The sequence below is a fragment of the Acinonyx jubatus genome, chromosome D1, assembly GCF_027475565.1.
Source record: "Acinonyx jubatus isolate Ajub_Pintada_27869175 chromosome D1, VMU_Ajub_asm_v1.0, whole genome shotgun sequence".
Classification (NCBI taxonomy): Eukaryota; Metazoa; Chordata; class Mammalia; order Carnivora; family Felidae; genus Acinonyx; species Acinonyx jubatus.
This window is the reverse complement of record NC_069390.1, coordinates 65,643,963-65,658,986: the sequence shown is the minus strand read 5'-3', so window position 1 is coordinate 65,658,986 and position 15,024 is coordinate 65,643,963. Positions and strand designations below refer to the sequence as shown.

The 15,024-nt window shown below is 37.4% G+C and overlaps 1 protein-coding gene across 17 annotated transcripts in view; it reads left to right on the top strand.

Annotated features, from left to right (window-relative positions):
• The window catches only part of DLG2 (discs large MAGUK scaffold protein 2), a 2,057,646-nt gene that overhangs the window by 1,340,155 nt on the left and 702,467 nt on the right, over positions 1–15,024 (top strand). For all 17 annotated transcript variants that reach the window (XM_053202597.1, XM_027039894.2, XM_053202582.1 and 14 more), the window contains one exon: positions 13,411–13,464. In XM_053202597.1, the coding sequence (XP_053058572.1) occupies positions 13,411–13,464 (54 nt within the window). The remainder of the gene's footprint in view (positions 1–13,410; positions 13,465–15,024) is intronic.

Genomic DNA, 15,024 nt, shown 5'->3' with positions numbered 1-15,024 from the left:
TTTTTATCTTGAAAATATACTGCTTTTACTCTTGCTGCTGCTGAAACTCCTGTTACTCTGCTACTACTATCTTCCTTATATTGCTCTATCTTGTTATAATTTTCAAAGCATTGCAAATTATATTCTTGGTCTTTATACCTTAGCAAGGTAGGCAAGACAGATGTTAACATCTCCATATTATTTATAAGGAAGTTAAAAGTGAAAGAGTTGAAATGGCTGGAATCAGAAGTGACTAAGCAGTAAGACCTAACCTAGCAGGACTAGAAGCTCAATCTAGTGCAGTTTTGTTGAAATTCAGACTCTTAGCTACTTTGAAAAACCTAGGTTTGGAGTCCTGGCTTAACTTTTGACCTCAGATTCATCCTCTGTAAAATTAGATATTATACAGATCTTTTAAAGCTTTTTTGTGGTTCAGATGAGATAATGTGAGTTAAACCCTTAGCACAATGTCTAATCAAAGCAGGGTTGCCATTATTAATGTTGCTGAGTTTTAATATTTTCTTAATAAATACTTTTACAAATTGCATAGGGTTTTTATATATGATCCCATTTTCTTCTCAAAGAAACACATTAGGTAGATAAATAATAAGTTACAATCTCCATTTATATATGATTAGAACATTTGAGAGAGGTTAAATGAATTGGCTAAAATCATACTATAGGTGAGAGGAAAGTTCTTAAATCTCAGTCAGATGACCCAAACCCTAAACTGCTTTTATTACTCTTCTTTTGATATTCAAAGTTAGGTTAATATTAAAATCAGGAATTATCCAATCCTTATTTATAGCTGGATATAACCTTAGACATAATTTAAAGAGTTAAGTGATCTGACCAAGTTCTACAGTGACACAACAGCCCTAGGCACCTCATCTGCTGACTCCAAGTACAAGACTAGCAGATGCTCATCCTATAACTTAAAAACATACCATGCAAATGTTTTTGTTGAGTTAGAGTGGGCAAGGAGGGGGTCATAAATTGCAAGGTTGCAAACATTATATTCATAAGGAAGTTACCATTACTTTTTCAGTTGGTTAAGGAAACCTTTTATAAAACAAATGAAGTTCTAGAGTGTCTTAGTTTACAGTTTCATGGATAAAGTGGTCTGGGAGTAAAGAGGAGAGTCAGCCTGGGAACCACCATTTTATTCTCCACTTGGTGACAGAGTCCTCATGCACCATAAAACAACCTGCTCTATGCCTTATTTCTCTTACTTTTATTTTTCTCTCTGTTTCCCTCTCTCTCCTCTAGCCCACATTACCAGATAACATTCCTCCATGTTCACTCTGAAACAACTGTAGCATTATCCAGATCCCAGAAGGAGGTAAACTGGCAAGCAGAACCCTTGCTTTACAGAATAACTGGGGGTAAGGGAGCCATAGGAAAACTGAGAAACCAAGAATGACGTAGCCATTGCCACTCTGGGAAGCTAGGACAGCTGTGGGGCTAGGAACTGGTTGGCATTTTAGACCTAGAGATTTGTAGGCTTTTGCCGTGGAACAAAGAGTTCATTGCCTGGTCGATGACAATATACAAACGCATCTGCAGAATATATTCTTTGGCATCAGAAAATGCTAGCATTAGTTAGCCAGCTTCTATTTTTCTAGTCCCCATTCACTTCTTTTTTAAAAATCTATTCTATTTCTGTGTTTTTCCCCAATGAAAATTATTCCAAATATAATATTAATTTTGAAGACAAAATAAGTAAAGGGGAAATTGATAGACTTAGAGATGTTATCAGAATTGAAAATAAGAGAAATTGAAGTAAAATGTGTCTACTGTGTTCTTTCTGCAACACAACCCAAGTGCCCTGTTTCAGAGGCAAGTATTGAAATATCTTCCAATCTAACATGGACATGAGCACATTATAGATTACTAATGGTAAAACAGTAAACCAAACTCATATCTCCTCTCTCTTTCTCTCTAACATTTCCTCTAAAACAAACAAAAATCTAAATTGGTGTTTAGAAAATAAAGGCAAGGATAGAAGAAAGAGCTTGGTGATACTTCTTTGCTTCACATTCTTATATTTAAAAAATAGAGAGTTATGAAGTAAAATATTAAAACTACATGAACTTTTCTAAGATGAAACATGAGACTTCAAGTGAATGTTTAGTTTGGGTGAATATTTTTTTTAAGCTTATTTATTTTGAGAGAGAGAGAGAGAGAGAGAGTGCAGAGAGAAAAATCTCCATGCTGTCAACACAGAGCCTGACACAGGTCACGAACCCACAAACTGTGAGATCATGACCTGAACCAAAATCAAGAGCTGTATGCTTAACTGTCTGAGCCACCCAGGAACTCCTTGGGTGAATCTTTTGAACTAGATCTTCATATTCATCTGAAAAATTTAGCAAATTCTTGGAATGCCTTTTTGTTTTTTTCATGATCTTTGAGTGTTTAGCTTTTCATCAAATCCTATGCCTCCTTCTGCCTTTCCAACTTCTGAAATGTACAGTTGGATATAAGTTAGAGCATGAAACACTTCCGGTACCACCTTGCTTACTCAACACAGAGTAGCATTACAACAAACACATGGATTTGGAGTCAAGAAGAGTGACCTTTTGGAAAAAATGGACCACTCTCTTACACCATACACAAAAATCAATTTAAAATGAATTAAAGACATAAATGTGAGACCTTAAATCATAAAAATCCTAGAAGAGAGCACAGGCAGTAACATCTTTGACATCAGCCATAGCAACTTCTTTGTAGTATGTCTCTGGAGGCAAGGGAGACAAAGGCAAAAATGAACTAATGGGACTACAGCAAAATAAAAAGCTTCTGCATAGGAAAGGAAACAATCAACAAAACTAAAAGGCAACCTACAGGGTAAGAGAAGATATTTGCAAATCCGATAAAGGATTACTGTCCAAAATATATGAGGAACTGATACAACTCAACACCCCTCAAAACAAATAATCCAATTAAAAATGGTCAGAAGACATGAACAGTCATTTCTCCAAAGAAAATATCCAGATAGCTAACAGACACATGAAAAGATGTTTATCATCACTTATCATCAGAGAAATACAAATTAAAACTACAATGAAGTATCACCTCACACTTGTCAGAATGGCTAGAATCAAAAACACAAGAAACAAGAGGTGTTGATGGGAATGTGGAGAAAAAGGAATACTCATACATTGTTGGTGAGAATGTGAACTGGTGCAGCCACTGTGGAAGATAGTATGGAGGTTCCTCAAAAAGTTAAAAATAGAACTACCTTATGATCCAACAATTGTCCTACTGGACCTTAACACAAAGACTACTAATTCACTAATTAGTATAATTAGAATAACACTAATTCAAAGGGATACATGCACCCCTATGTTAATAGTGGCATTATTTACAATAGTCAATATATGGAGGCGGCCTAAGTATCCATCAATTGATGAATAGATAAAGAAGATATGGCATATATATACCAGCTATATTATTAAGCCATAAAAAAAGAATGGAATCTTTCCATTTGCAATAGCATGGATGGAACTAAAAGTATAATGCTAAGCAAAATAAGTCAAAGACAAATATCATATGATTTCACTTGTATGTGGAATTTAAAGAACAAAACAAGCAAGCAAAGGGGAAAAAAGAGAGATAGGGACAAAGCAAGAAATGGGCTCTTTTTTAAAGTTTATTATTTTTATTTTGAGAAAGAGAGAGAGTGTGTATGTGTGCAAGTTGGGGAGGGGCAGAGACAGAGGGAGAGAGAGAATCTCAAGTGGACTCTGAGTTATCAACACAGAGCCTGACAAGGGGCTTGATCTTGAAAATTGTGAGATCAGGACCTGAAGCCAAAATCAAGAGTCAGATGCTTAACTGACTAAGCCCCCAGGTACCCCAACAGATGCTACTAATTATAGTGAACAAATTGATGGTCACCAGAGGGGAGGGGAGTGGAGGTAAGGTGAAATAGGTGATGGGGATTCACAAGTGCGCTTGTCATGATGAGCACAGAGAATTGTATGTGTGGAATTGTTGAATTACTATATAACACTGTATGACTGTATGTTAACTAACTGGAATTAAAATTAAAACTTAAAATTAAAAGAAAAAGAAGAATGAGTCTTGGCTCCACTAGCTATTAGTCTTAGTGACCTTGAATGCATTGCATTACAGGCTCATGCCTCGCTTTCTTTATCTGTATAATGAGCATAATTATAGTATGTAACTCATAGGTTTGTTATGAGCATTAGAAAAGAATGAATATAAATGACCAGCATATGTTAGGTATAGAAGAGTCTTTCTGTTTATTACTTTCCTTAATTTACATATTGTGCTTCCGAAAAACATAGTCTATAGCATGACAAGTTCCAGATGCTCATATCCACACCATCAATGTGGTACAAGAGTAGTCACCAGTGGGCTTTGTGCAGTTACCCCTTTCCACCCATTTTACATAATCTGTTACCTCAGGGTTTCTCATGAGTCCTGTCTCTTGTTACTGCAACTCTAGTTTCAAAGGTCTAAGTGCCCATTAACAAACATCTTTGAGTATATTGTATGTAAAACATTGATTGGAATGTAGGTGGAAGAGGCTGGTAAAGAAATGAAATAAGAGTCCTTTCCTCAAAACAATTGCAGTTTCAGCAAGGAGATGAAAATATCGCATCTTAATATTCATTAAGAACATCAGGGTTTAGGGGCACCTGGGTGGCTCAGTTTGGTGAGCGTTCAGCTCTGACTCAAGTCATGCTCTCATGCTTTATGAGTGTGAGCCCCAAATCCAACTTGCTGCTGTCAGCGCAGAGCCTGCTTTGGATTTTCTGTCCTCCTCTATCACTGGCCGTACCCCTCTCACATTCTCTCTCTCTCTCTCTCTTAAAAATAATAAAACATTAAAAAGAAAAGAATGTCAGGGTTTAGTGCTTTCACATAGTTCCTTTAACATTTATAATTCAGTGTAAACTGAAGTAACAACTAATGAATGCTTTAAAATGGGGGGGGGGGGTGCAGAATGGAGATAGATTGAAACCTGCAGTCAAGATTGAGGAAACTTTCATAGAGAGTCTAGGGGGCTTTAGACTGTCCTTGAAGGATAGATATAATTTGGTTAGATAAATAAGAGAGGGAACCATGATTGATTCATGACATAAGAGAAGGAAGAAATGTAAACAGTATCTTATGGTAGACCTAAGCAAGGTGTGTGCTTGAAGTAGTGAGAATCTTGGCTTGATGGAAAGAAAGGAGAGGGAAGGGAGTAAATAGTATCCATTTATTGATCACCTACTGTATGCAAGACCTTGATCCATGTGCTACAGAAGAAATTAGCCCCACCTTAGCCTGATGAACCAGATTAACAGCTTGCTTAGAATTCTGGTATCTATGTGTTGAAAATATAACTGTGCTGCTAAGACTATAGCTCTTTGGTAGCTTAGCAAAAAGGAGCAGATGGTATCCACATGGATCTTTCCAGGAATAGCACCACATGGAGTGAATCAGTGAATTAAGTATGTATGGTTATATGGCATGGGGCACATTGACTAAACCACATTTGAGATCTGAGCTAATGACTCCATTTTTCATGCAATCTCCAGAGAGCATTTATATAAATAAAGCAGTTAGTTTTGTAAATGCTCACTGTGAGCCCGTGGGATTTGTGGCATCATGGACTAATGTACAAAAGCAAGAGATTTGGAGTCAAAGGACCTGGGTTTGAATTCCAGCTTTGCTCCCCTCTAGCTGTCTGATGTTGGGAATTTCACTGAATCACCCTACACCTCAGTTTACTTAACTATAAACAAAGGAAAATTCCACCAGTCCCTCTGGGTTCTGTGAGGAGTACACAAGAAAACACAGATAAAAACTTATCATGTTCGCCTGCCACACAATGGTTATTTTCTCAGTCAGTGTTAGTTTCCTTCCTTCTTTCTGTGGAAATTAAATGATCTAATGTATATAAATATACTCTATAAATGATAAAGCATGGTATTAGCGGCCAGTATAATATAATTATCCATTTGAGTTTCAGTGATGATCTGAAGTTTTGGTGACTCATTTATTTTTGCCTTTTATACTAAGTGCAAAGAGATATGAGAGATATGTGGCTGGGTTGCTGCATGGGAATTTAGAGCCCTCATAATTAGTAGTTCAAGCAATTTTTATCTCTTATCCCAAGTGGACTTAATTCTAGAGAAAACATAAATAAAATCTCTTTGGTTCTGAGATCTCCACTCTGTGTCATTCTGCAGGCTATCCCCGCTTTTCTGTACTAGAGTTGGAGGCACATAACTCAGCTTAACTGAGGTCGTTAGGATATCATCTGTTTTCTGCAGAGTATTACACTACCTTGTATTTTAAAGGAGGATGGAGCAGGCATGTTAACACTTCAGTCCAAAGGGATGAAAGACTAATGGTGAATTTTCAAGGATCAGTGAGGGAAGTTGTGTTAACTAGAACAGACTTCTGGAGACTTATCAAATTTTAATAGGGAACAGAAGCACATGTTTTGCAGTTGTTAAGAATTACCCACATAGGAGCTGGACTTTCAGATTTGATTCTTGGCCTTGCTATCACCAGCTGAATGACCTTGGGCAAGTTAGTTAACATCTCTGTGCCTCAGTTTTCGGTAAAGTAAGGATAATATTATTTTTATTATTGAGAGAGTTCAGGAAAGCAGAGTTAAACTGAATTCAGGCCAAACATGAGTCCACCATTTTTTTTCCAATATTCTGAGCTACGCTGATGGTAAGCTAGGTAGGTAGCCATCTCTGCATTTTGTAAAGTGTTAGGCAGAGGGGCCAAGGTTTTTTTACTTCCTCCAAGGTTGCTCCCAGAGATACCCTGCCATAGTCATTAACCTGCAAGTTAAGCCTTGCCTAGCTACGCCTCAGGCCCTCATACTGTTCAGTTACCCACCCTCGTGATATTGCCTCAGAGTCCTCACTTGTGTGTGTGTGTGTGTGTGTGTGTGTGTATACACACACACATACACACACTTATATATGTATGTATGTCACTGGAGGGTAAGGGCAAGCCAGAGTACAGACCTGATACTATTGGTACTACTATTGGTGATGACTCAGAGCTATACTGGATTAAACTGCATGCCCCTGGCTTGTCTTGTGGAAAGGAAATAGGAAAAGGAGAAGAAAATTCAGGAAAGCAAAAAATAACCACACTAATAAATAATATAAACTTACATCTATAGAGTTCCTCTCTTTTCACTTAACATGCATTATTTCTTCAGCTAACTTCTTGGGAAATAGGTTAACTGGAAAATAGAGTTGTCCCATTTTTTTAAGTGGGGGTTTAAAAGAGATTAAGGGACTTAGAAACCCTCTGAGAATTGAGGAATTGAATCTGAGTCAGTACAGTGAGAAATTTCTCTTCAGACAGTGAAGGAGTGACTAGCAACATACAGGGCAGGAAATAACTGAATTTTCAATATGTAGCCTGGAAAAATTCAGTAGAGGGAATCAGGAAATGTTAGTGGTTATCAGCATGAGTTCTGGGGCTATAAAGACATGGGTCTGAAACCTGGTTGTAGTCCTTTTAGGTTTGAGGCCTTAGACAGGTGACTTAGCCACTTTGAGCCTGCCTGCCTGCCTGCCTGCCTTCCTTCCTTCCTTCCTTCCTTCCTTCCTTCCTCCCCCCACTTTTTTTCCTTCCTTCCCTCCTTCTTTCCTTTAAATGGGAACAATGAGGGGATCCTGGGTGGCTCAGCTGGTTGAGCAGTGTCTGACTTTGGCTCAGGTCATGATCTGACTTTGGCTCAGGTCATGATCAGGTCTGAGCCCTGCATCAAGCTCTATGCTGACTGTTATCTCCCTCTCTCTCTACCCCTACCTCTCTTTCTCTCTCTCAAAAATAAATGAACATTTAATGGGGTGCCTGGGGTGCTGAGTCAATTAGGTGTCTAACTTTGGCTCAGGTCATGATCTCACAGCTCATGAATTTGAACCCTGCACTGGGCTCTCTGATGACAGCTCAGAGCCTGGAGCCTGCTTGGGATTCTGTGTCTCACTCTCTCTGTTCTTCCCCCACTCACACTCACTTTCTTTCTTTCTTTCTTTCTTTCTTTCTTTCTTTCTTTCTTTCTTTCTCTCTCTCTCTCTCTCTCTCTCTCTGAAAGATGAATAAACATTAAAAAAGATGCTTCAAAAATAAATGAACATTTAAAAAATAATTAAAAAATAAATGGGAACAGTGATGTTTTCCTTAAAACATTTTGAGAAGTAAATACATTAATGCATCTTAAGTATTTACCACAGCCTTGGAACATAATAGGCATTTAATAAATGCTTAACAGTTTATTCTTGTTATTGCTGTTGTTACCCTGTCTTTAGTTTCCATACTAAATAATTGTGAGATCTGGGACATGCCACTAGGCCATGTGTCCATTTCCATATTTATAGAGTGAAAGGATAGAATTAAATGATCCTTAAGGTCCCAGCTGTAAAGTTTTGTAATTCTAAAGTGGGTGTGTTTCTTTTATTTTGTTTCTCTCTCACACAGCCATCAATACGTCTTTAATCAGTCATTTACCAGAAATTTTCTTGGAGCTTACTTAAAACATCGAGACTTAGTCAGCCTGGCTATGCCTGACTATATCTTCCCAAACTAACGTTAACATTCAAATCACCTTTGGTTTTCACTAGATTGGCTGGGAGAGCAGCCCCCAAAAGCATTTAATCTCTGCAGTGATAAACAAGGCAAGCAGCTTGCTAGAATTCTGCCATTAGACTGACACTTATTACCTTCTCCTAAGCCATGCCTCCTGCAGGCCTGTTCACATGATATATCTGGACCCCTGTAACTGGGCCAGAGTGAGGAGGGGAAGGCTCTGCCACCAGCCAGGATCAAGGTGTATATATCTAACTTTGCTTTGAGCTGGCTTCTGACCTGTTAGTGAACAACAGTAGTTAGAATCCAAAGAGTTCTTGTAAATTCCAATTCCGTTCTGAGAGACAGTAGAGTATAATTGTCAAGAGTATGGATTCTGAGCTAGACTGTCTAGGTTTGAAGATGGTATATTTACCATATGTCTGACTTTGGGAAAATTACTGAAACTCTACTTCCTCACTTGTGAATAGAGAATAATGGTACTTGACTCATTGGGTTATGTGAAGATTAAATAAGTTAATTATATAAATAAGTGCTATATAAATGCTTGACTTTCTTCTTACCCACCCCAGTGTTAATACACCGAAGATCTGGCTCTGGCTTGGTCATGGTCCCATAAGATTTCAGGTAGTGATGATGCTCAGGGGCAATTGCAGATCTTTAGTAAATCTATGTCACTATTTTCTTTGTGGCAAAGAGCAGTGGTTTATCTTTTACTGGGATGAATAAAGTTATTGATGTAATGTAAAGGTATTTGGGTATCCTATGGAGCTCAAAGAGGAAAGTGGCGGGAATTCATGAATAACTTGATCTAACAACTTCAATTTTTCAGTATTCTCTCTGTTTGCTTTTTGCTTTTTACAATTAACTTTATACTTCCCTCTTGCTGTAAATTAGCTTTCTGCACATATAAAGAATGTAATATAAAATGCAACCCATGTATATCTCATAGTTTGGGTCACCTAAGAGAGATTGGTTTCTTAAGCCTTTATAGTTTCAAAAATCCTTGGCTATATTTATATAAAGACAAGACTTGAAACTTCTCATTAAAAGATTTTTTTTCAGGGGCACCTGGTGGCTCAGTCAGCTGAGCACCAGACTCTTGATTTCTGTTCAGGTCGTGATCCCAGGGTTGTGGGATCGAGCCCCACACCCAGCTCTGTGCTGAGCATGGAACCTGCTTAAGATTCTCTCTCTCTGTCTCTGTCTCTGTCTCTGTCTCTCTCTCTCTCTCATTCTCTCTCCCTGCTTATTTATCTCTCTTGCTAAAAGTAAAAATAAATAAATAATAAAAATAAATTAAAAAATGATTTTTTCATATTTGTTAAAAATTTCTTTCCATTTAATGGAAATCAGCATATTGAAGTTGGACACTGGAATCTGCTAAGTCACCAGTTTGATTTAGGAGTTCAATTAAAGAGAATACCCAATACCCAATTAAGAGACTATGTGTACAGCAGGGCAGTAAGAATTGTGGAGATAAAGCTTAGTGGGAACCATCAAAGCAACTAGGGAACTGGTTTTAAGAATCTAAAACCAGACGTGATCAAACTAGGCATGGACTCACATGATTTCAAAAGCGAGAAAAGAAACAGAAGCCAGGATGAGCCATGGGGAGATCTGAAATTCACAACTGGTTACAGAAGCACACTCATGGGCCATACTTAGAATTCAACTATACTCTGTCACCACTTGGGATTTTTATTCTCTGCTGATTTGTATCATTGAGTACCTTCAAGAAGCTTCTGTGAAAACAGTCTGGGGAGGGTCATGAGGGTCCTGGAACAAAGCAATGGGAGATCTGATCTTCAGAGAGCCAGATATAGCAGCAGTGGGATACAGAACAGCCAACCATGACATCTTGGCATTCATGCCTGGGATTTGTCAGTGTCAGATGTATGTGCTGTATGTGTATGTTCAAACAATCTATACATTTTGTTCGTTCATGCATTTTTAATGACATTAAAAGATGCAGGCATTAAAGGGGGCTTCTGAATCTTTTTTACTCAGTAAGGAGCTTTCCACATAACATAGATTACACTTCACAACCTTTACAGCTTACAGTTACGAAATAATCAATATTTCATAAAAGCTGGATAGTTAAGCAATAGGGACTGATTAAGGAAAGATAGTGACAGTGGATAATCTGGAAAAGTAGTCACAGTTTTGTTGGTAACATGGGAGATTTTGGAGTTATCCTAGAAATGCTTTCCTGAGCTTACGAGCTTACAAAGAACTATTACTTTCCTTTATACCCTCACCTATACTTTATATCAACATTTAGCCAGTAATTCCTAAGTTGTTGCTGAGCTCCTTTGGTGTAACCAAGTGCTGTGAAGAATTCTAGGAAAATATTCAATCCTTGTCATTTTTTAAACAGAGTCTGATTAGAAAACCTGAATTTATGTATATGAAAAGGAAAATAGCAGCATAAACATATGAAAGGGATAAATGACATCATAAAAGAAATGGGCTTGCATACAAAATTTATTCCTAGATCATGTTAATATAATCTGTAAGAGGAAAAACAAAAGTAAGATGGGTTGAATCAAATCAATACATATTTATTGATCAAATTGTACTAAATATAAGTCTTGGGTGTAATACTTGGAAAGCTTTCAGTCTGGTCAAGGGGGCAAGGCACAAATGTTTTAGAAGAGTCCTGGGAACCAATTAGAAAGCATAGAAGAAAGGAAGTAAAAACTAAAAAACAGAAGAGGAAGACAACAACAGTAACCATTCAGGCATCACCAGATTGCTTTCAATATCTGATATGTAAGACTTAAGGCAGCTCTTGCCTCCAGGGTGGTCTTTGGTTTGCCAGAGTCTTCTATGCTGCTTTACCTCGAGATCTGCAATCACTGCAGGACTCTTGCAACTGAGCCACCTAGATACTCAGATCATGGAGCAACTTAGTGTGGAAAAAAAATGGATTTTGAGGTCAGAAAGGCCAGTGTTAAATCTCAGCTCTTATTTTCCCTGAGCCTCCATTTTCTCATCTATAATATGTGGATAGTGATAATAATGCTTTATCACTATGGTTTTGTGGAGATTAAATGAGGATATATGTGCATTTTCTTATACCTGGGCAAGTAATATATATTTAATAAATAGTAAGTCACATGGTCTAATCTTTAGTTTTCTTTAGTGTGATTGTAGCCACTATCATGGCTTTGAAATCTCTGGGGTGTAAACAATTCACAAACCAGTCAATAATATATTCTTACAGTGGTCTGTCTTTAGGGCTGCTAATAATAATATTTAATATTGATTCTGAAATGTAAGTTTACAAAGCACATTCAAATATATCATCTCACTTATTCTTCAAATGACTCTTTCAGAAGATGATTATTTCTATTCCCATTCTACAGAGAAAGAAAATGAGACAAAGGGAGTTAGTGTAATTGCCTCCAGATCTCATCATCAGAAAGTTGCTCAGCCCCAAAATGTATAATCAGAAAGTTGCTAAACCAAACTTGAGCCCAGGTTCTCTAACTCCAAACCTCTTGTTCTTCTCCCTACACCACCACATGCCTCTTAATAAGAACTGCCTTTTTGTATGCAGGTGTTTAGGGTCTGTTTGTTTGTTTGTTTGTTTGTTTGTTTTGTTGGGATCCTGTGAAAACTGTCTTTCTCCAAAGCCCCTATTCACCCTAAAGGTACTTGCTATTAGGAGTTAATGAATAAACTGTGAACATCTAGTTGGCTCACTATGGACACATATAGACCAGGCTCATGTTTTCAATGCCTGGTGTGTTATGTTAAAACATGGAATTTTGTTTTGTAAAATCTGCTGGATTGCCATTTTTTTAATCATTTGATTAACAGATTGACATTTAAAAGCTGTTAACTCTGTTAACTCCAGAGGGCACAGCTAATGAAATGTCCCAAAAGTTGAGCACTTGCCAAAACTACCATGTCTTATAGGACAGCTCTGGATTTACCATGAGGAGAGTATTTTTTCTATCTAAATGAAATCTGCAATTTGGGAAGGAGATTAAAGATCCTGCAGGGGATGAAGGAAAAGATGCTATGAAAATTCTAGAAACTAGAAAATAAAGATAGATCTACTCAATATTCATGAAGTCAGATTGGTTGATGCAAATAGAGATTGCAATCTCTCATTTTCTAATGACTTGGCTTGTAGCACTTCTGTATCAGTGTTACACAGATTCCTACCCAGCTTTAAAGGGAATGACTGCAGGTTGTACATTTTTTTTTAAAAAGGAAGTTTAGCATACTCATAATGATTTTATGCCACCTTTGACTAGTTTTAATTTTCTAGCTAAGGATTTCTAAGGTACATGATCAGAAAAGCACAAATGTTGAAAGATATGGTACAGAATATATAATAGGTAAATATACATATAAGATGTCAGTAAGTGAATCTTTCTATTTCAACATATTCTCAAAAGGCAGTTTAAAGAGGAGGGTTACAAATATTGCTTTAGGTTAAATTTTGCTTCCATGAGAGAGAAATTAAATTTATTTTGTATAGCCATTTTATAAAGAAATGCTATACATTTTTACTCACCCAATTTATTAGAAATTCTTACCTCATATACAGCTCAAATCCTCACCTCCTACTGTTGGGTAGAATTAAAGGGAAAATGAGTACAAATTTAACTGCTTACTTCATTTCATTATGTAGTCAATATAGCAAATACTTGAAGGAAGGTGGTTTCAGGGAATTCCAAGACATTTCATTTATCCCTTGAAACCCTGACATAGTGCCTTTACAGGTTCTCAAGAAATACTGTTGAACTCTGTTAAATAAGTTTAACAGATCCTATCTCAGAATAGATTACCTGTTATTTAATTTTTTTTCTTGTGTCTCTTTTTTAGGCCAGCCCTGCTCCTATAATTGTCAACACAGACACTTTGGACACGATTCCTTATGTAAGTAACATTTTTATTAAGACTTTCTTTAAAAATTATGTTAGAATTTAATGAGGTAAATTTAAAATTCAATACATATTCAATTCTACCCAGTCCAGATAATCTTATGAAATGTGTAGAAAGAGTTTTGTGAGTTCTGTTTTGATATTTGCTAAATCTCAGCTTAGTTATGCAAATAGTTTTCTCTTTCATTCATTGTTTTGGAAAACATAAGGGCCTATCATAGGGGAAAAAAGCCCATTGTATTAAAAAAATGTTAGTTTCCTGGGTGGTTCCCTGAAAAGATACTGAATTGCTTATAGAAGAGATGGATAAACTTCTTTGGGTTTCTTAGTAAAGGAATAATCAAATCAAATTTCTGTGGTAGCACATATAACGTAAGTAAGCTGTCAAATATTTGATGGATTTTGCTGGGTTTCTAACAAGAGTTGGAACACATTTTTTAAGCGTGTAGTCTTTCTATGTTTAATGAAAGGCATGGTTTTATGAAAGCCTGGAGCATGAGATAGATACTAGAATCAGACAAATGGGTAAAGCCTGGGATTAAGTACAGCCACTCTAATGGCCAAAATTCTTGAACAACAAAGTTTGACTCAGCAGGGGAGATTGGAGGGTGGCAGCAGGCCACAGTGTGGGTGAGCAGTTGACATTTTGGAGGTGTGACAAGGCTTTATGTGTGACCCTAGCTAATGGATAGACAGTAGTGATTGGGGAAGATGGGACAAACACAGGTGTGTGTACAGACAGAGGATTTGAAGCAAGGAGAAGGACTGCAGGGAGGTTGGATAAGAACAGATGCCTGGTCTTTGATTAAATGAATAAAACTCATGAAGCACTTGAAAAATTACCTGGCGCAATGTAAATGCTTGGTAAGTATCGCTATTCTAACTCTTAGACCCAACCTTAAATGCCTACAAGGACAAAGTAACTCCCAGAAATAAATGAAGGAAAAGGCATGGGGACAGCAGGGAATCGAGAGTACATGGCGTTCCAAAAGGGGCAGCTGCCACTTGGCTCCAGTGGATTGGTACCAAAAAGAGATGGGGACCAAGTGTTACCAAATCATCTAACTTTTCTAGAGAAGTTGGATATTTGAATTTTTATGTAAAGGTTTGGAATTTTTAAATATAGACAACTGATTTTCCAAAGTTCATGCACTGTGTGCCAGTAGTCCAGAGGCTACCCTTTGGGTGGCTTCTGCCTCAAAGGAACTGGAGATCCTGAGCTGATCCTCCAAGCCAGGACTCCGCCACAGGGGAGCATAATGCTAGAATTGGAATACAAGGTTGGGACTTGATTACAGGAACAAGTGACTGAAACTGGGACACAGGGTCAGGATAAGAATAACAACAAGATTGACTTAGTGCTGACTCACCTGAACTACTGAGCTAGGGCTTCCTAAATCTTTCTGAACAAGAGTCGTTTGGGGTCAGACAAGAAATGGGGTTAAAAGCTTACTGGTAGGAATCAGTGGCCCCAGTTCTGGAAAGACAAGGATCCTGTTAGTAGGAAGCAAAGTAATACATTAAAGACACATAGTGTCCACTATTCTGTCTCTCA